The sequence below is a fragment of the Gallus gallus genome, chromosome 21 (genome assembly GCF_016699485.2).
Source record: "Gallus gallus isolate bGalGal1 chromosome 21, bGalGal1.mat.broiler.GRCg7b, whole genome shotgun sequence".
NCBI classification, from domain to species: Eukaryota; Metazoa; Chordata; class Aves; order Galliformes; family Phasianidae; genus Gallus; species Gallus gallus.
Genome location: NC_052552.1, coordinates 1,968,596 through 1,990,145, shown reverse-complemented (window position 1 = coordinate 1,990,145; position 21,550 = coordinate 1,968,596). Strand labels below are relative to the sequence as shown.

Sequence of the window (21,550 nt, the reverse complement as noted above, 5' to 3'; positions counted from 1 at the left end):
TCTCAAGACTTGTATACAAAGTTGAGACTAGGATAGGAAAAATACTGAAAAAAAGTACATTTTATAGACAGCACAACAGAGACATGAAGAGGTTAATCGTCTATGGTCAGGCTGCATACAGCTGGCACTTTCAAGAGAAAGCACGAGAGTACCAGCTGATGACCGTGACTTCATTCCACAAGTCCAAATGTGAATGTGTATTGTTGCTGAAATGGAGGAAAACAATTAAGCATATTCAGTACTTTTCTAAAATAAGCCAGCATGCAGCAGGTCTTGCCCAGAGCAGCAGCAATAAGGGAATACTTATTTTTTGCAGTAGGCCTTTACTTGGCCAAAATTACCTGAAAAAAGCAGGCTTGTACTATGCTTTTTTTTTTTTTTTTTTTTTTTTTTTGTCCTCATGGCAACATAATGGCACTACTATTTCCCTGCCTCCTGCATAGGCAATAGATTGCCACTGTCACAGAAATGCTGGGTTATCTTTTTGGCTATGGACTGAAAGAGTCTGTAGCTAGCCAAGCATAAGATGGAAAACTCTTGCTAAAGCACATCAGGTAGCAAATAAATTCCATTTAAAAGCTGCTATATTTACCTGTGTACGATATCTCCATACATTTTTCAATCATTTGGCATGCATCCATTGTTGGAAAAGGTTACAGATTACTTTATCAAATCATGACACGACATTTAATCTTAATCATTAGCCATAAGTTTTTATGGAAGAAGTGCCTAGAACTTAGTCACAATGTGCAAAGGAGAGGATAGATAAACTACAATATCACTCTTAAGTTTATTATATATCCAAATATCTGAGATTATCTGATTATTGCCCATGGCTATTTCCTCACTCACTTTTCTAATTCTGGGCCTTCATAAAACTAGTTAATGAAGTCCAATTAGCTGTGGGGAAGATTTCTTTTAACTTGCACAGCAAATCCAGAAGCTTTTATTTTGAAACTTTTGTGAAGACTCGTATCAGACATACACAATCACAACAGCCTTACAAACAGAAGCTACTGTGCCGTGAGACAATGCATTGAAAACCCACACTGGATATTTGTCTTCCAAGGAAGTAATTGTGTATACCTAATTGATTAGCCTCAAAAGTCAAAATGCTGTTAAACATATTCAACTTTACAAAAAGATTTTATTGAAAGGATTGAAAAATATTTGTTTTCAGCAATATTTAAAACAAGTTTCAAAGCATTAACAATATGTAACAGAATTTTTCTTCTTAAAAATTAAGTATGCTCTGCTTTATACCATTCTACATCAGTTTTTAATAGCTTCTTAAAGTCTAATAGAGAGTGACTTTGTTTTGTTGTTGTTTTTTTAAACACATCAATTTCCAAGCTTCCATTTTGGCCCTTTGTAGTCTGGAAAGGGTTTACAGGTACAGTGATATTTCCAACCCTTATATTAGAAATACCATTCATAATCAATCAGCAAAACTCTATGTTACTAGCACAGTTTAAACAAGTTCAGTAAGCTATTTTTATTGCCAATATCACCAAGTCTGCATTAGAGCTTTTATCACGTTCAGATGTAGTTAGAACACAATACCCACACTTCAAGCAGTTAAATAATGCAAAATCCTTGAGTGCTGAGCAAACTTTACTAGCCTGCTTGCAAATTGCTGGTTTGCAGATTAAAGGCCTTGAAAAGGGACTTTGTACAGTTAGATAATTTGTAACGTATTAACACAATTTCTTTTGTCTTTTTATATGAAGCTACCATAATTATAATCAAAGGTGCTTTCCTGAAGAATAAGCAAAAGACTAAAGCCATCGTATGACTTACTTTCCCGTGGCCAGTGACTGGAGCTCTACTAGGCTGAGCAGTGATCCAAGTAATATTGTTACCAAGCAGGAAAAGTTGTATAAGCAAAACTGCAGAAGCCCCAAAGCCAGTAATTCAATTGCAGTATGTGATAAATTTAAGGACAACTCCAGCAGATCTAATTTAGAGAAAGTAGTTTGGTAAGTTTTGTTTACATTTCATAAACGTGCACTCTGCAAATTAAAGTTCCGCAATTTAATCAATGAAAGCTTTACTATTATAAAAAGCATAAATAAAAAGTGCTGAATATAGTTTTATCTTTACAAAAAAATTAGATAGATAAGGCTCATTAGTTTTACCTCACCTTTACAAAATGATTTCCACCTTCCTCGTGTGCCTGGTATTCTGCTCATTTTTCATTAAACAATACATTTTTATAGCCACTATACCCTGTTCCTCCTCTCAGTTATTGCATGATTAAATAAAAGAATAGTTTCAAAGCAAAAAGTTTCATGATTCCACAGCTCAAAAAGTAAACAGCTATTTAATAACTGAATACCCCACCTAGAAAACCCGTAAGCAGCATCAAAACAGTGATAAAACAATTACTGCAGATTCAAGTGAAAGATAAATCTCAAAAACTAATCTTGACATTCTCCAAGTTATCACAACATTTTTCTCTTTAGATCAAAGTAATCCGAGATTCTATTCTACAAAATTTACAAACTGAATTTATATTAACACCATTTCATTGTGATTTTTCTCATTAATTAAGAGTTTGCTCCTCTTTTACGGAAAAGTGCTCTTATCTGGATTAATAAAATTAGACAGACTCGGGCAGCATCCAAAACATAGGAGACATTATTTAAACCATCAGAGCACAGCACATTAGGCAGAGTTTGGGAATTAATACATTTCCCACTACCACTTTGGACCACATGTACAATGTAAGACAATCATGAGAAGTTATCATTGCTTCTCGCTCCACTTTCAAGGAAATCCCACCTTATTCGGTAAGAAATTACCTCTTCCACAATACAATGACATAGGCTTAAATTCAACTGATAATGTCCATTCCTTTAATGGCCAATGCAGCAACAACGCAAAAATGCTGAAGTTTGGATAGTATGACCATGAGACTGCACCACAGAGAACATAAATGTAAACATTATACTTGGGTTTGATTTTTTCAGTTAAATTACAGTACAAACCCTTTTTTTTTTTCCAAACTAAGTTGTTGTTGTTCTTTTTCATAAAAGCACATACAATAAAATATGTACATAGAGAAGTTAGAAACATTTGAAAGCATCTTAAAAAAGTACATACGAGACTTAGAATATCTTGAGTGTGCTGAAGGCACCATTGTTACTCTGCTGGGAATGTGTCCTCTCATTTATCAGCCTACCAGTGCAGTATCCCTTACTGTATTACTCAGCACCCAGAGCTGGAAAATACCTGTGGAATTTGAGGGCATTCAGGGCCTAGTACAGGACACTTGTCTTCAAGACAATAGTGGCACTAGGCAATACAGTATTCCAGATTCCTCGAGTATCTGCAGCTTTTTTCATTATTCTTTTTTTATCACTATTACTATACAGTCCCTAACGTTACCATTTGTTCCAGAACATCAAACAAAAATAAGCACTCTACTGTTTCCCACCAGCAGGAACTGCAGAGCTGCAAACAAGCTCAGCAAGAAAAGTGAAGATGACTGAAATAACCAACTCAGCCCAAGCTAAATGCTTGTTCATGCTGTTCGTTGGTAGATATTTACACAGTGATGACAGCAAAGGGTCAAACACTGTTCAGACAAATGGGCACTGTGCGTATGCACGTGTGTTATTTATATATATAAACGCGTGGAGTTCTTTTCCCTGGTTCCATCTACTCAAAAAACATTCTTCTTGGACACAAGATAGATTTCTATCTTATATAAACTTTTTTTTCTGGTTTCGTCTATTAATAAAAACAATCCTTACAGGTGTTCTGTATTCACAGTTTTTGTCACACTTGCAAGTAAGAAGAAAGTATGCTAAGCACTGTTCTGATGGGGAGGTGTGCTGGGCAAGTTGTATTTAAGCTGGATAAAAAAGTAAAGCACTTCTTTAAAGTCAATTTCTGTAAAGCCTTCATGTGCGTAGAAGTCTTAACAAATGGAATTACATACATACCAAAGTAAACAGACTATTTTTAATGCCTCTTTCCTACTGCCACTCTTCTATTACGTATCTACATACAGCCTACCACATTAGTGGTAAGTTATATGTTACAATCAAATCTACAGATGCAGTCAATACCAATCAGAAAAAAACCATTTTCCAACTGCTCATTTAAGGAAAATTCAAACTGGATTACAACAATCATAACCTCACTTTTTCCACAATATTCCTGCTGGATAGGAAGTAGCAAAATGATTTCCAACCATCAGCAGATCAGACTGATATAAAGTATACCACTATATACGTGTCTGAGATGGCAACCACACCTGTTAGCAAAAACTTATAAAACAAAACAAATCAAGCATATAGAAGGGATACTGCCACTTTCCATTCCCATGAGTCATTAGATGTAGACACTCAAAATTCTTCTTCTTCAACAGCAAAGTTATTTTGCTTCTTCCGAACATTCCAGTGTAAACACTCAGCCAAGCTTTCAAACCAGTCGCTCACAGGATCTCGGAAACAGATCGAAGGAAGGGGATAGCAAGAGGTAGTGATGCTAATACTGCAACAACACAGGAATACCTCAGGTCAGTCAACGGCAACAAACAGCATTTTAATCTCTCTCTCTCTTATTCGCTAGCCAACCTAGTGCTATGTTCAGCAAACTGGGTGAAATCAGAAACCAGCTTTACATGCACATCTAAACAGAGTGTAAACAAGCAAGAAAACTGTTAACTGAAGCAGTGTGGACAATAGTTTTTCAATACAGCGAGAACCTGCTCCATGACATCCTGCATGGCCTTCACATACTCAACACTGGGGCAAGGGAAGATTTAAGGCACCTCCTTGGCCTTGACATTTCAAGTTTCAGCAATATGCAACATGACTAAGAAGTCTTGCTTCTAACAAAGGACCAAACGCCAAATGTGATGCTTGAAGCCCTATCAGTCTCTTGCTCTATTCTACAGCTCTTTCAACCTATGTGGAAACACAAACAATTCAAGACACAGTGTCAAACCAGGAGGAAAAAAAAGTATCCCAAACAGCAAGTCTATCCCTCATGTCACACAGAGGCCTTAAGTCACCTCCCTTTGCAATTAGTCACCACATTTTTCATATAAAAATTGCATTCTGCTCACTCAAGATTAATAGAACTGCAAGTGGCCAAGGCCATTCACTAAGTTAACATGGTTTAAACCACATGGCATCATTCAAAGCCACTGCTTATACACAACACTTGCTAGCTTACATCTTAAATTAAGACCTTCCAGATAAATTTACAGAAATTTCTGAAGATGTCCATCTTCTTTGCCAAGTATTCAATGTTTACATGCTCTAGTCTTACTAATTCATTTGCTTTCAAAGATCTAAATAAACATAAGAAATTAAACAGCACAGTTTTGTGCTGTAAGATACATTAGACTTTATAAAAGCTTGTTTCTTCACTGCCAACAACCCTTAGGATAGTCTAAGCAGCATGGGAGAAGTGCATGAATCAGTACTTTTTGCACTTCTAAAGAAATGCTACAATCTAGAAAGATTTTACCTGTCTCCATGGCATATTTCTTGTCTCTTCCTTCCATCAAATGAAACCCATGCTGTATTCCTGGCATCCGGGGAGAGCATAATCTGAAAGAGAAAAACTGAACTTCAGCACCCAAACCTACATTTCTGAGTACAGAATTTACATTAGGTCAATTCTATATTCAGAATTCTATATTTTACAGGCTTTTTTTCCCCCCCTCTTAACAAAAACTATTAGCGAGTCTCAGATATCTTTAATAATTTACTCAAAATCTGAAATACTTGTTGGCTTAGCCATGAAAGTAACTTCACTCAAATTCTACTGGGTTTACATGCACTTTAGCAAAAACGATCTGGTATTTTCTTTGTCAGTATGCAAACATACTTCAGTTTTGCAGAAGTTCACACAACAGAAGGCAATGTGAAGTCTTCTCCTAGCGGGCATATTATTTTAAGCAAAGAATCATTCTTCACCCAGATTGATCTGGTCCAAATGAAAGAATGCAGGACATACACAGCAGTTCCTAACCTCTCATGTTTTGGTCAGGTTTGATGTGGTTATTACAGAAGTTTTTAACTTGAAAAGAGAACTAATAAAGGCTAACCTTGAGTTCCACTCCAGCAGGAACAACAATAGGTCTGAAAGACAACGAGTGAGGGCAGATTGGGGTGATCATTATTGCAGGAACATTTGGATGAATCATAGAAGCTCCTGCAGCAGCTGCATATGCAGTGCTACCAGTCGGTGTGGAGACAATGACTCCTGTGAAAGAAGCAAAAAGTTCACTTAGTTTAACATTAGAACCAGTGCTGTTACTATGGAAAAAAAATCTAAGAAACGTGACTGTTAATGAAAATGAAGCTAAGACTACAGCAGCTTGTATTAACCTACAGCTCTTCCGTGAAACACACAAATGAGAAACTCTTCTAATCCTGGCCTGGTATATTTGTCCTATGAGCTCACATAAATTGCATCAACTTCTAAATCTCAGGTTACACTTTTTTGTAACAGAAACATTCATTTGTCTGTAAGAATTACAGGTTAAGAGCTTTTAAGATGAACTTCTGTATTACACGTTTTAGGAGATTTTAGTTCTTCAACAAATTGCAGATATCTTCTGAGCTATTTCTTGTTCTTTCATCTAACACATTATACCCAAAGAAGCTGCCATTTGCCTTCATGAGTCCATAAACAGAAAGCTTACAGCACTGAATGCTTCCTTGATAACTTACGCACTCCACAATGCAAGACCTTACCTATTCTTTGCAACCTCGTGTTTTGTCACCAGTGAACTCATGCTTGCCATTTTGTTTCCATGTGAAAAAACAGCATTCACCAGTAAATACAGGAGTCTGCAAATGAACTGACAAGCAGTTTAACTCAAGAAGCAAACTCACCATCTCCTTGCACTGTTGTTATCAGGTGTCCATCTAGAAAGACATCTACATTGGAAAGGTAAGAAGAAGGACCACGATCCACCACAACTTCATTTAGGACCTGCCATAACATCAAATATCACCACTGTTGACTTGGAAATGGATTAAATGATAAGCAGAAACACGCTTTCCAGATCATTGAAAAATTCACCCTGATCTAATACCTGCCAAATTAGACTCTCTTGACAATTTTGTTGTCAGTTGAAGGATTTTTATTTATCTAATTATGGGATGTTAAGAATTAAGAGGCATTACCAGAAAATAGTTACTAGCAATGCGTGGGGTTTTCCTTTCTGCTTATAAAACCTTTAGGGCATCCCATTTCAGAGCTACATAATTACTTAGAAAGTAGAAGTAAAATATTAATATAGGAAATTACAATACTAGCATTTATGGCTGCAGAAAGTAATGAGGTGCATCATTTTCTCATTACTTAGTGCACATATTGTGTACTATACCAATATGGTATATACAGTCCATCCCTCCCACACTACTGGGCTAACGTAAAGTAATGAAAATGGTAAAGTGATAACAAAACACACACAGCAAATTACAAAGCATATATTATTATTTTTTTTTTTAAACTCTGACCTGATATTGCATAATTTGTTTGCCCACTTCTTTCTCTATATTTGTAGGCACTACTCCATTTTCTTCTATGCCATTCTGTACCGTCATCTTCTCTCTGTGCTCTTTTACCACTTTCACTTTCAGCCTGCTTCGCAGAACAAGTGCTGCATTGCCTAGAATTGAAAGACAGGAGAAAGTACACAAGAATGATATGCTACTACAGTAAATAAAATGGTAATGACTAGCAATCTGTACGAAATACCATCCATCTATACCCTGTGCAATGTTCCCAGTATCATTCACAAGAAAACTGTCTATATTTGGGTAAAGATCAGAACAGATTTTTAGTATTCATGAGCAAAAATCAAGTCCAATTTGAATCTTCCTCTCTTTCCTTACAATATAAAAAGAATATTTAAGTTTCACATGGATATTATCAAGATTAGAAAACAATTAGGCTCATGTGATCCTCACTGAGCCAAAGACTTAGCTTAGAGAAAATAAGTGCATTACAAACACATATTGAAAGAAAACATTCCAGCAATGTGAGAATTTTATATATCTTTTTCAGAAATTTACTTTGGATTTAAAATCCATCTCCTGTTGAAGAAACATAATATCTCTTCAACTGTTTCAAGTGTTGCCTGACTTTTCACTCTTCAAGCACTGCACTACTTAGAGGAACAAACTACTGAACATTTCACAGCTACACTCTCATTACTTTCTTCTGTTACTTGCTTACTCCACAAAGGACAAAGTTATTTCTTATCCATTTTTCTTTACAAAATAGCACAGAAAGCAGAAATGGAATGGGTCAACACAACACTTTTATTAGTTTACTTTAAGTAGCTTGTGTCTGTGGGACTACCTAAATGAGATGGTTAAGAAAATTAACCAGTCTTGGAAAAAGCTATAGAAAATGTAACAAAAAGAAACACCACACCTTGTCTCCTTAAATTTACCTTCTATAACCTGAGTGACTTGGGATTGAAAATTCTCAAAATTAAATGGAGTAAGAAATCCAAGGGATCCCAGATGAAAAGCCATAACTGGAGGTACACTACCCTATCAATAAAGAGAAGAATTTAAAAGCTACTGAATAAAAGCAATTCATACTTTAACTAATTGCCTGTAAATACTTTGACTATTAACGTAACTTCAACTGTTCATAATAAATGGTATAATTAAATTAAGCAGCTCGTATACACACTATTTTCAGAAGGTATAGGGTAAAACAGGCTTGATTAAAAAAAAGGAATCAACAACAAAGGACAAATGCAGTCCTTGATAACAACAGAAAAAAATTATCTTCAAATATTTTAAAAAAGAAAAGATGCCTTTAAGCCTTTTTCTAAAAAAGACCAACCTGGAAGAGCGAAGAAGCATACAGCAAGGTCCCATCTCCCCCCAGGCATATGATAAAGTCTATTTGATTGGAGATATCATCATAATCTAGAAGGAACAGTGAAATACAAGTTCTGAATTATGTTTTATCAAAGGTCAAATTTCTGATGTAAGATGTGTAGCATGCCAGCATTCATTCACAAATGTAAAAAAAAACTGCAAATAAGGTGTAACACCAGTTTGCAAGAGACAGATTGGTTTCACAACCTTGATTCAACGCTAGGAAACATCAAGACAAATAAACCCTACGCCTCAACTTTATTTTCAAGAATTCGTTACCATACCTTCTCGAAAAGTACAAAATTTCTTCTTCACTGGTCCAAAATTATCATCATTAGCTATAGCAGGGTCTTCCAATACTTTTTTTTCTACATACACTATCATGTTGTTCTCCTAAAAGGAGGTAAGATGAGCTTGTTAACAACCTCTTAAATATCGAAATATTTGATTCCTTCCATAGTTTGAATCAGGTAAAAACACAAATAAAAACACATTATTTTTATTGAAGTGACCTGCATCTTTGGGTTGCAGGGCTTTTTTTTACTATTAGTTTTAATACACAATGTGGTTTAATTCTAACCAGAAATTTGCAGCATACACAGGCCCTATGGTAAACAAAAATCAGCTCCGGAACAGGAATTACCTGATACAGTAAATGTTTCTGTTTACTCAAGGATTTAATGACTAAATTTTCTGTCCTATGTCTCACAATTCAGATCTGCACACCATATGAAGGAAACAGTTTTGATTTTCCCTCCAAGTATTGTTCCTAAGCTCTGAAACAAGTTTTAATACTTCCAGTGCAATAAAGTTTGTGCTAATGGTTTGTTTGCACTATGCAATTCTATGAATTTCATGTTTAACAGAATCAGTACCTGAAAATAATTTAGATGTAAGATTTCTCATCATGGTTATAAAAAAAAAAAAGAATTTACATTCTGTTACCTCGGTAAGATACACACAGAGCTCTTTAAAAGGCTGCAGCAGACTGGCATCACGTATCTTTTTAATAACAAGGACACTCTTGGGAGGTTTGTTCCATGTCAACCGCTGGCTTGCTGGATCCTGAATGTGCCTAGAGAAGAGAACACAATGTAACACAAATCTTCAGGATTGTTAGGTTAAAAAGGTCATGTTTTTCAAATCAGAAAATGTCACCATAAAGGAAAAACAGGACTAAAAACACTGAGTAACTGAAAGAAAGGGTGGAGATGCACAGCAGTGCCCATAGGTTTTCAAAAATATGTTACTACCTTTCACTTTGACATCATTTTAGCCAGGTAAGAACATACATCTTGTCACACACACTGCTGAGACAATAGAGAGAAGGGTATAATTGTAATGATGCCTTCCCCCCTCATGAAAGCAATACATACTTTCCTCCACTAAGATTTAACTGATTTCAGTATACAGTCACTGTTTTCCCAGTACAGCCTGAAGTCTGTAGATGCAGGCACAAATTGCAGTTTTTCTAATAAGAATTAATTCAAAACTACAGTATCACCAGAAAAGGGCAAATATTTCAATAATTAAGACACAGATATCTGTACTAAATCCTCAAGGGAAGCTTCAACAGCTACGACAAACTGGTACATAACCTTCATTCTCGGAGGTCTGTAGCAACTCTTATACTTCCTACCATAAACACTCATTCAACTTCATGTTGCTCTGTAGCACACTCCATTGATTTAGCAACACACAGATGTATTTTCCTTCTTCATTTGGATCCGCTGCTGAGCTACACAATTTTACTGCTGTATTGTGCATACAATGAACATCTCATCCTTTTCCATAAGGTGCAGATATAATCCGTAAAGCAAAGTAGATTAGTATCCATGCTGAACAGCTAAATTTAGAGATTTGGATTTAGTACTTCAAGAGTTAATGTAAAACAGAGGATAATAAGGGAGGTGGAATAGCCTGCTCATTTTACTTTCATGAAAAATGCTCACATTCTATATAGAGCACAAACTATAGACTAGCATAATTTTGTACAAAAAACATTTATAAGATCAAATTCCTCGAATCTGAATACTGCTCAGAGGCAAAAAGCACATGCATAGAAACCACCCCCAAAATACATTTCAACACAATCAGGCTGCCTTGTAAAGCTGGCAAAGAACTTAAGATTGCAGCACTGCTTTTCACCTAGTAAGCCCAGAACTAACAGATTTGCTTCAAACCAAAAAGACAATCTGCCTACTTCAGCTGTACTCACCAATTCCACGTAGCTCTAATTGAAAAATTATTCATAACATGCTTTAAGATCTTCATGTTCGTTTCCAGAAGTCAGGCAAATGCAACAGCTCCAAAATACCAGGCTGTGCTGAGGCTTTTATCGATTCTTAAGAAACTTCTACCTAAAAAAAAACTCTACCCAGCTAAATATTTCCAGCAGTCTCAATAAAAAGTCGAGGCTTCACATTTAGAAAATTCACTTTAGAAAATACAGCCTTCAGACAGCAGGGTTTTCAACACTGTGACTTAAAGAGATCCTGATTAACTGATGCCCATTACACAAAATGTAAGAGTTTCCCTTATTTCCTTCCAGTGAAAAGAGCTTAATATTACTAGTGACTGTAAAAAATAAAAAAAACAACAACCAAGAAGTATACAGCTGTTTTTAGAAGCCACAAAACAAGCAAACAAAATCTTTCCAGTAGTAAAAACAGTAATTTATAACTTGGTTTTCAAATAGTTCTTTCCTTTGATGACCTGAGGGTGCCCCTACCTCCACAGCTATTCTGCACACTGCAGTCTTTTCCCTGGCAAGCAGTGTGTTTAGTATCGCCTACAGCCTCTGTGCTCAACTGATCTTGCCACTACCATTATATGGTGCAAAGCTGGCTCAGCCCACAGGGAGGAGCATATTCAGCACAATCAGGTGGGTAAACATGCAATGCAGGCTGGGTTTGCAGGTATACAAAGTCGCAAACTTCAGAAGAGACAGAAAGGAGGTGGTTCAGATTCCCCACGGACTGCAAGATTTCTGCCACACCTCTGTAGGAAACATAAAGTGCCCACTGATGTGTTTTGAGGAAGAACGCTACAATGTAGGTAAAGATTTAAGCGAAGAAATACTTAAATACCTTAAGTGTAACTGAAAGCCAAATCAATAAAACAGAACTTTACAAAAGGACAGAACTGTTTGCCCATCTGCTGAAAAAAAGCCTTATTTTCACAATAAATTTACCAGGGGAGATTAAAAATAACTTGCCTTCATATTCATACACTGAAAGCATCACAGATGAAATACAAAAATTCAAACAGTTCAAACAGAAGCCTTTCCTTGGATGAGCCTGCATAGTGCACACAGCAATTCCTCTACCTTTTTTCACATTGTCCATAATAATTTCTGTCCCTCTGTAGCTGGGAAACAATTTTCTTTAAGGAATAAGAAAAACAATACCAACAGCTTCTCAGCGTCATAATTAGACTGCTATATGGGTGTTTGATACATAGAGTTTACTGTCAGCTGTGTTGGAAAGGCTTTATTATTGCTGCCATTGTTGACCTCAGTTTAGGAACTGCAGATTACGCAAAATACATTTAAACAAAACTCCAGTACTTAAAACGATTTGCATGCTCTGCTCTACTTATTTTAAATACAAAATGGTTCATTTGTTTTCTTAAAATAGATACTTTCTGCTGAGAAAAAACTCCATTAGTTTAGATAGTGAATCATCAGAACATCACATGAATTAATAACGTTAAAAGGGTATTCATTCTACTGATTGATGTCTGTTGCCCTATGAGAAGTATTCCAACTGGCAAAACTACTATAGAACCATACTGAGAAATACTGATTATATCCTATCAGTCCTTTGGGAAAAGGAAACAAGAGTGACATTTAAGCCCATACTACATTTTTCAGCACGCACATTAAGGTAATGTGTAATCTAAACAAGTCAGTTTTTGCAGTACAGATCCCAGCCCAAACCAATGTTGAGTTGGGACAAGCAGTAGGAAAGCAAGCTTATCTTCTTCCACATGGAATAAGCATAGTATCAGTCACGTGACGAGTACTTACATAATCGTTTTAGGATTTTGCAGCATACAGGCCTTTGGTCCAAACGTGGTCACTGGGCATGGTCCATGCAAGGAGCGTGTCCTCCTGAACATAAGAAGGTAAGAAATAAAATAAACATGATGGCAAGCTAGGTATAATTAGCTCCCCAAGCACCAAAACTAAACCAAACGTCTTTGAAAGAGCTGCATTAGGTAATGAAGGACAAAGTCCATTTCTTAAACTTCCATCTATGGGTGACTCGGCAGTATAATTTTACACACATTAGCTCATACATTTCAAAGCTAAATTTTAACTCCTGTACCTCCCTCCTTGACAGAGATTTTATAATTGAAGCCGCACTCACATTTCATACTCTCCTGATGTGAGTACACACTAAATCCAAGCACTAGTACCAGGTACGTATTTTTCTTGTATTCATTTAAAGTTCATTGTGCACAAAGTAAAATCACAGCCTCAGATCAAGGTGGTTCTGTGAACTCACGATGGACATGTCAATGTTTCTGTTTAGTCACAAATCTCCTTGACATTACAGACCAGAACAGTATGTGGGCCTCTCAGGGACACACACACACAAAAACAACCTGTAGATAAATTCCAAATTATAAAAACAACCTATATTCAAGGTCTCACTACTGTAAAAAGGAAAAACGCTATGCAGAAGGAAAAGCAGATATAATGATTTTTTAATAACCAAAATATTCTGTCTATTGTAAGGTAGCACAGAAATTTTCAAACAAGAAATGAATTGCTACTGACCAAATTTACTGAAGTCATCTAGTAAGAGAGACTAGGGCAATAAACTCAGCCATTTAAGCAGAGGAGTGCCTGTGAGGTTAACTGAATCCCCTGAAAGGTACAAAGACACCCCAACCTGAGATTAACGCGCTTTTTTAATCAAGAGAAAACAATGCAATGAAGCATTGCTCAGGCATTCTTGGCTTCTATCATTTAAAGGCACGCATGAATTCCATCACATAAAGAAAGAGACCACACAGCAACCTGGTAGAGCACACAGCCTACCACTGCCAATGGAAGCAGCAGCACTGGTAACAGAGTGCACTCAGCACACATTGCTTTTATGATACCACTTTTGGATTGCACAGTAACATTACCTCTCCCAGTGCATGCCAGAAATCCCAACTTGCTAACAAGGAAGCGTACACTCAAGAAGTGTACCTTGATCACTCACTAATGAGTGCAAAGGGACATGTTTTGCAGTAGTCAGAATATTTTACAGACAACTTCCTTAAGCACTGAGCCTGAATTAGAAGTTTCACCACTAGGGGAGAGAAGGAACAAACAGCAAGGTACAAAATGCCTGGCTTTCTAGCAATTTTCAAGAACTATCTACAAACTATGAGTCTTAGTGCTAATGGTGAAGCAAAGCAGAACTACCATGACATGACCGGGATCTCATTTCCAAGAGATCTCAAATTCCAGAGAAAAAGAAAAGACAAAACTTAAAGTTTATTTGATAAATTCCAACAGAAATCTAAAAGATAAGTTAACACTGAGCCTTCTTAAAATCAATGCCTCAGATCTTCAACAAAAAACAATTTCTTTGAGTATGGAGAAAAGTCATTATTTTTTCATGTATTTAATAACAGTTAATACAGTATTAACCTTTAAAGCGATTAGATCTGTAGTGTCATTTATCCTCAAACTTAAATTCCACCCAGAACACAGGGCTGCTCCTGGCTCTAGGATGAGATTATGTGGAGCAAGTCAGAGCTGTTCTGCTTTACCCACCTCACTCCTCCTGCAGCAAATCTGTATATGGGAGTAAAACTCATTGCGTCATGTTGAAACAAGTAAATGCTATTAGAATTATTCCATTAAAATCAAGTGGGAAATATGCCTTTCCTGTGCTTAATTCAATTAACACAGGAACTGGTAATTAACCTATTCCTTGCCAGTAATAAATCATTGCTGCTCTGCCTATTATAGCGTATATTGTGCAGTAGCTCAGGCTGGCCTGATGACTCACTTGGAGCACTGTAAAATCCCACACATCAGATTTCTACTGAAAATCAAAAACAGATGACAGATAAAAGTCATAATATTTTTTCCATGTCTAAGAAAATATGTTTGTACAAGATTTTAATTATGATAATTAACATTATTTAATGTCCCTTAACAAATACATTAAAGTTTTGTTTAACTTATGTTCAAACATTTTTTTTCCACATACGACTATTACTTAAGCATGTTAAAAGTTTACCTTATTTATATTAAAAGAAAAAAATGAGCAAATATGCACATTATTAGAGTTTTGCTCCACTCAAGCCTCTACCACTAACTGCCTTTTTTGCCTTCTTTAAACAGAGGAACATATTTCATGACACTGTTTAGCTAAACTCCTCCTGTCTTACCAAGAGGCATCAAATATCCACATCTGAAGATTTAAGCAGAGCAGGAAAAACACCTCACAGAAGGCTTTTAATGTAAAGACTTACCTATTGGCTGTGATACATAACATAGTAGCTAGAACAGTATGGTCCTTTGTGAATATTTCCCAAATACAACGTATCAGCCGAGCTACTTATGCAAAGCAAGTATTTCCAAGTATTAATCTCTTGAGTGAAAGGCTTTTATTACACCTCCTTTCACCACAAAGCTTCCCCTGGGATCTTCAGGTCTCACCCACATAAGCTCTGCCTTGCAACAACAACCCTGCCAGCAAAGCAGTAACTCTGGAAGAGAATTTCATCTGTTGAGCAACTCCTTCGTGACTCTGTCCATGCTTCAACCTTACACCGGATCACAATATAAGTAAGGTAAAGTTCCGCTGCCATCAAGACACGCTGTTACCACAGCACACCATCTAGTATTTACAACAGGTCCAAAGATCACAAAATCAGAAGTTCTATCCAAGTTGTCCACATGACAAACAGTACTGCGAATACATCAGGAATTTGGCTCAATGAAAAAAATGGGCGTTTCTCAGCGTTGTGAATAGATTTGCAAGCACCTACTTATTTGTGCTGCCTCACGTTACAATATAACCCTAATTCTCACACAGGGTTTTAATACACAGCACCACAGCTGCAGTTAGAGCATTTATAAAAAATTGCAGGTGTGCCTCTGCTATTTTTTTTTTGAGACTGTGAACTCTGCAGATATCAGTTTTGACAGCTGTACCATTTTGATTACAGGTCTGATCTTGGGGCAGCCCCAGCCTTTAACTTCCTGACTTCATTTTGGACTAACAACCCTTTAAAATACATTTTAAGGTTACTTTAAAAGCAAGACTTTATAAAGTATATAAAACCAGAAGCAAAAACTAAGAACTGGATATCTGAACTTCTTGCATTTTTCTTGAAAGTAGGAAGAAACAGAAGCCATACCGGAATTCTTTGGTGCTTCCTAGGGCTGGTGAAGCAGACAAGCTTCGTGACTTCGCTCGTCCCCGGCTCATACTGCTCCACTCCTCATCATCATGACACGCTGAGCAATGATATGCAGAATCTGAGCTCACATCAGCCTTACTGGTACACAGTTTCTCCCGATTCATCTCCATACTGGAAGTGAAAGAACCTCAGGGAGGGAAAAATTTAATTCCTGTGGAAAAACATCAGGGGAAAAGAGGTAAGGGAGAGAAGAAAAATCCCAGTATTAGCAAAGTTAATAGAGTTATTAGGCATGAAATGACAGTCTTTGGTAGACACTTCTCAACAAGATCTGGGCAGTTGAGAAGTTCTTCGAGGTCATCACAAGACACTGGAAGGAAAAAGATATCAGAGTTAAAACTCCAGTGTTCCTAGATTTACAAAAGTGTCCATATAAAACTGTTGAGTGCTATTAGTTCAAGACCATCACACTTCCAGCTCCATCCAGAAAAATATATATTTGTTAAAGACTAAAGAGGAAGAAGAGCATTAAATATTTGCTAGGAATCAAGATTCAGAGAAGTCTATAAAATCTCCTATTAACTGATACATATCTCAAACAAAAAAACTAGATTAAGCCACAAAAGAAAAAAAAAATGTCATCGTGAAAAAATAATTCAACAGTGTAACTTTAATAAACTTCAGTCCTCCACAGAAATGAGACTAATACCAAGCTGAGAAAAGACAAAACCAAACCAGAGCACAATACTGAAGATCTTGAACCATTTGTGACAAAGTGGGGAGATGGTCCAAAGCAAAGAAAATGAAGCGTGATAAGCACAAAGTATTTCACTTCCACAATAATCAGCACAAGGATAGGATAATGAACAGCTGGCAGGCTGCAATTCTGCAGGAGTAAAAAGCAACACAACACATAAATACTTCAGTAACCACAAAAGTAATAGGAATCCCTTATTTAAGTTTGCATCATTATTTGAACTAAGTAGAAGATGTCTCACAATAAAAACAGAAAGCAACTTCCAGTGTGTAAAGAAACACCAAACTGTGAACAAATACTATCTCAGAGGAAGCCTAAAGGAACAGTACGTTCCTCAAATTCCTTCAAGCCAGGGAAAAACGTTGGCTCAATAGATACTTGCAGATGTTTTTCAACCAGCTTTTAGCACACTGTAACAGCTTGTTACTGTATCATGTACAGAACAGATCAGGACGTTACTGTAACTGTTAAAATAGACTTTGGCTCTGGAGAACACTCAGAATAATATTTGTCTGTAAGGTTAACAAAGAACAACAAATGTCAACAATTTTACAAGCACTGTGCTTCACAGTATCTCAACTTGTAGATAACAAAAGCATGAAGAAAAGAAACAGTATTTATTAGGAATACTGGCTCATTACTAAATTAGACAGAACAATCATCTAATGGCAGCAGAGCACAGCTTTGCTCTCACAGCAGATCAGGTTTACCCTGAGAGAATGTGGCCACCAAGAGGTGCAGTTAGACTCAACCAGTAATAATTAATGACATCCTGCACTTGTAAAGATATCAGTGTTTAGTTGTTGGTTACTCATTGCTTGGCATCACCAGTGACCATGACTTGGGAAATTCTCCATTCAACACAGTTTTTATTTTAATTACCTAATTTCAGAGATTCAAGATAGACGTGAATGAGCCTTTACTGATATTTTTTTCCCCACAGTCAACCAGGATTGTGAATGAATACTTTTCCCAGGCTAATAATTAACTAGAGACTAATTTACCATCTGTTTGTAGCACTCACGTTTGTAATGCACTTCTTCTTTCAGGCCTATCATTCAAACATACCTAACAAAAAATCTAGTACCGTAATTTGTACTTTTAACTCTAAGGACTATCCCTTATAGCCAGAAATCATTATGGCAAACAGATTACTCTTGTGTTTGGTGCATCTATATCACAGGGACCATACAGGCTTCTCAAGCATCTTCATATAGGCAGACTTCTACAGACATTGCTTTCTTTCTGATTAGTAAGGAATCGCAAATGTGAGTAAGCCTTTGCTGGAATACCATGCTTTTAGCTAATATAAACCAAAACTAGTATATTTATAGTGAGTCAAAGTCAATCCCTAGGAGTAAATACATTCAATTTCTTAGATATAACCAACAAAAATGCAGGTGTTAATTCCTGGCATAGATCTCTCCCTCAAGAATAATCTGGATAGGAAAAAAACACACTGGAACTGATGGAGGGGGGAAGCAAACAGGCGATCCAACAACCGCTGCAGCTGCTATTTATTACCAAAATCAGCAACCAGGTATTTCCAAAAGAAACCCGTCTGCACAGAATTAACCTAGATAATGATACACAATAGCTAAGTTTAACCTCATCTTTTGTTAGTTCTCAATGCCAGCTTCTCAGCTGTTCCAGAAATACGGAGTGAAAACCAGCAGTGAGCAATCTTTCATCATCTCTTGTCAATCCCCTACAGCACACCTCTCAAAGATACTCATACAGCCTCATCTACTTCAGGGATACTCATACAGTTCCATAACTCGTAGCCAAGTATACGGAAATGCAAAACCTGTGAAAGAAACCCATGCAGAGTTTGTTTTTTTTTTTTTTCCAGTAACTGCAATTGCTGTACACCCATCCTATTTCACGATATCATCCTTAACAGAGAGGTGCAGAGAACAACTATGTATTTCAAAAGCAATAATTAAGGTCTGTTTCCATGCGACTTCATTTGAAAAATCTTTATCTGGCAGATGCCATCAGTAAAGAAAATAAAACTGGAAGTAAGACGTTGCACAGATGTACCACTACATGCAGCCTAGGAACTTGCTATTCCTCCCATGTAACACCTTCCAATTCAGAACGTTTTGAACTACAGCTTACACCACGTACTGTTTAATTAACATTCCCTCATAAGACCTTCATTAAATAAGCAGATCTGACATAAGGACAAAACTATCACCGACCAACTCCCAGGACTGGATCCAAAAACACAAAGCACAAGTCAACACACTAGCAAAGAGGCTGCTCTGGTTAAAGTCATGCCCCAAAGTAAGAAAAACAGGAAAGATTCAGAAGTTCAGCATTCCAGAATAAAAGACAATTGAGAGTTAGCACTTTGATATTTAAAACTGTGACACACAATAGCAAGTTGAGTCACCTCTCTCTCAGTATCCAGCTGTTTCTTTTTTAATGTCATATATCCCATCTTCAATTCCTCTGTTGTTACAAATGAGCACCGTCACAAACTACAACTTCAGAGAGGTTTTGTTCAACCAGCTTTAGATGGGAGGAAAGAACACCAGCCCATCCCAGATGTTTTACTGCACTGTTAGACTGTTACCAAGGAATCACGCTCCAGGTCTACTGTAAGAATCCTGGTTATAAAACAAGTCTGAAACAATTTTACTAAGCCTCCATTCAGATGTAATCCACATCCTGTTGGCCAAGAGTTATGCGCCCGCATCTTAAACCGTGATCTTCTCTGCTGTTAGATAACAGGGAATAGCAGACAAGCATGCCGTTCCAAAGAGCTACACAAGAAACATAAGGCTACAAATCACTAAGAACTTTAAACTGTTTTTTGATAAATGTTGCTGGTCAGCGACTGTTTTGTGAGGAATTTTCCCTCTGTCAAATGCACGGCCCTAAACCACCAGAGGGTTATCACAGAGTCCATCCCAACCAAACACTGCTTTTATAGGACTCCAAGGCTCCAGCAATCCTGCTAGTTTCACACGGTTGCATCAGCTGTTGAAAACCCCCTAATTCTCTAACATATTATCAACATTTGTGTTATAGCAGGAAAGAAACAACGCTGCATCCAAACACTGCACTGGCTGTGCCTTGCTGCCCATCCCCTCTCTGCTTAACAGTCTAATTCTGTAGATAAGGTTTTATAATGATGGTGTTTTACTGAAGGAAGCACTCCAATACAGCTCCTATGCATACAGCTCCATCTCGGAGGCACAAACCCTCCCGCCAGGCAGTGAACGCAGGCAGCACAGCACAGAACAGACAGCACTTCCCTCTTCTCAGTGTCTGACAGAAAAAAAAAATAAACAGCGCTCCTGAGTGAAAATACAGGGCTGTGTTTTTGATTACATCCTACCAGAAGAAAAAAAAAAAAAAAAGACAGAAAGAAAGAAAAAAGAGCTAGTATGACTATCACGTGTCTCATCCCCGGGGCAAACAAGTTCGTCTGTTAACTCTTGGCTTTCGGAAGCATCGTCGCACTCATCCACCTGGCAGCGCCTCGGACGGGACCACCTCGGAGCCCCACACGCACCTCAGCGGCTTCAGGTGCTCGGACAGACGGAGCGGCCCGCGCGGCACCGGGTTGAGTTCTCTCACCTGTTACCCTCTGGCAAACTCTCCCGCCTCCTCACCGCTCGCGCTCACCGCTGGGGCGCACCCACCTCGCCCCGGTCGCACAACGCCGGGTTCGCAGGAGTTATGCGAACGCCCATCGCCCGCGGACGGCTCCCCGAGAGCCTCCCCTGAGGAGAACGGGGCCGGCTCGTAGCGGCAACCGGGCGGGATGTGGGCACCGCGGTTCCCGGGCGGCCCGGCCCCGGCACGCAGCCCCGCGGGAGGCCGCGGCCCGCCCGTCCCCGGGGGCTCCCCTCAGCGCGGCCGCCCGCCCGCCTCAGCGCCCCGCACTCACCGCCCGCCCGGCTGCTTGCCCGCCCGCTGCTCCCTCAGAGGCCGAGGCGCCGACCGCGGCGGTGGGGGTAGTAGCGGTGGTGGCGGCGGCAACGGCTGCCCCCGAGCACTGAGCGGGGCCGGCGAACCCTGCGCGCCTCCATCGTCCTCTCCCCGCCTCCTCACCAGAGTCGGCCCCGGGGGCGGGGCAGCGCGCATGCGCGGCGGCGCGGCCCGCAGGTTGGGCTCTGCCTGTGCGCCCGCGCGCACTGAGGGTGTCGCCGCGCATGCGCGCCGGGCGGGCGGCGTTGCCGCTGCGTGTGGAAGTGAGGGCGTCCGGCGGGCATCTAATTAAATCAACTAAATATAATTAACTCTGCGGCATTGAGCAAGGCGCGACGGCCTCGGCCGTCCGCGGTTGCAGCTCTGCAACCCAGCTGAGATCCTAATGCCAGCCATCAGCACAGCTGTGTTTCACATGGCACAGAGCCCACACAGATGGGGCGGGGGGGAACTTGTGGTTTTCAAGTCTGGAAGTTGTGTGGAATTCGAGTTATTCCACACTGAAAGGCTGCAAGAAAAGGACATTAGAGTGACATTGATTTGTCCAGCAGCCTCCCCTAAGGTGGGGCTCCCCTTAGGTGTATGTATATAT

The 21,550-nt window shown here is 38.6% G+C and overlaps 1 protein-coding gene across 11 annotated transcripts in view; it reads right to left on the bottom strand.

Moving 5' to 3' along the window:
• Nucleotides 1-1,127: 1,127 nt before the first annotated feature.
• The window catches only part of NADK (NAD kinase), a 34,470-nt gene continuing 14,047 nt past the window's right edge, over nt 1,128-21,550 (bottom strand). For 3 of the 11 annotated variants that reach the window (XM_046903128.1, XM_046903129.1, XM_025142504.3), the window contains 11 exons: nt 16,254-16,467; nt 12,907-12,990; nt 9,822-9,951; nt 9,161-9,269; nt 8,839-8,924; nt 8,435-8,537; nt 7,494-7,645; nt 6,864-6,963; nt 6,071-6,228; nt 5,488-5,570; nt 1,128-4,503 (listed from right to left, as the gene is read on the bottom strand). In XM_046903128.1, coding sequence (XP_046759084.1) covers nt 4,356-4,503; nt 5,488-5,570; nt 6,071-6,228; nt 6,864-6,963; nt 7,494-7,645; nt 8,435-8,537; nt 8,839-8,924; nt 9,161-9,269; nt 9,822-9,951; nt 12,907-12,990; nt 16,254-16,426 — 1,326 coding nt within the window. In that variant the 5' untranslated portion in view covers nt 16,427-16,467 and the 3' untranslated portion in view covers nt 1,128-4,355. Of the gene's footprint in view, nt 4,504-5,487; nt 5,571-6,070; nt 6,229-6,863; nt 6,964-7,493; nt 7,646-8,434; nt 8,538-8,838; nt 8,925-9,160; nt 9,270-9,821; nt 9,952-11,094; nt 11,237-11,607; nt 11,681-12,906; nt 12,991-14,018; nt 15,576-16,253; nt 16,468-19,411; nt 19,961-20,604; nt 20,785-20,917; nt 21,083-21,550 lie in introns of those variants that run through there. The other 8 variants (NM_001030870.3, XM_040651140.2, XM_046903130.1 and 5 more) reach the window with 8 other exon arrangements.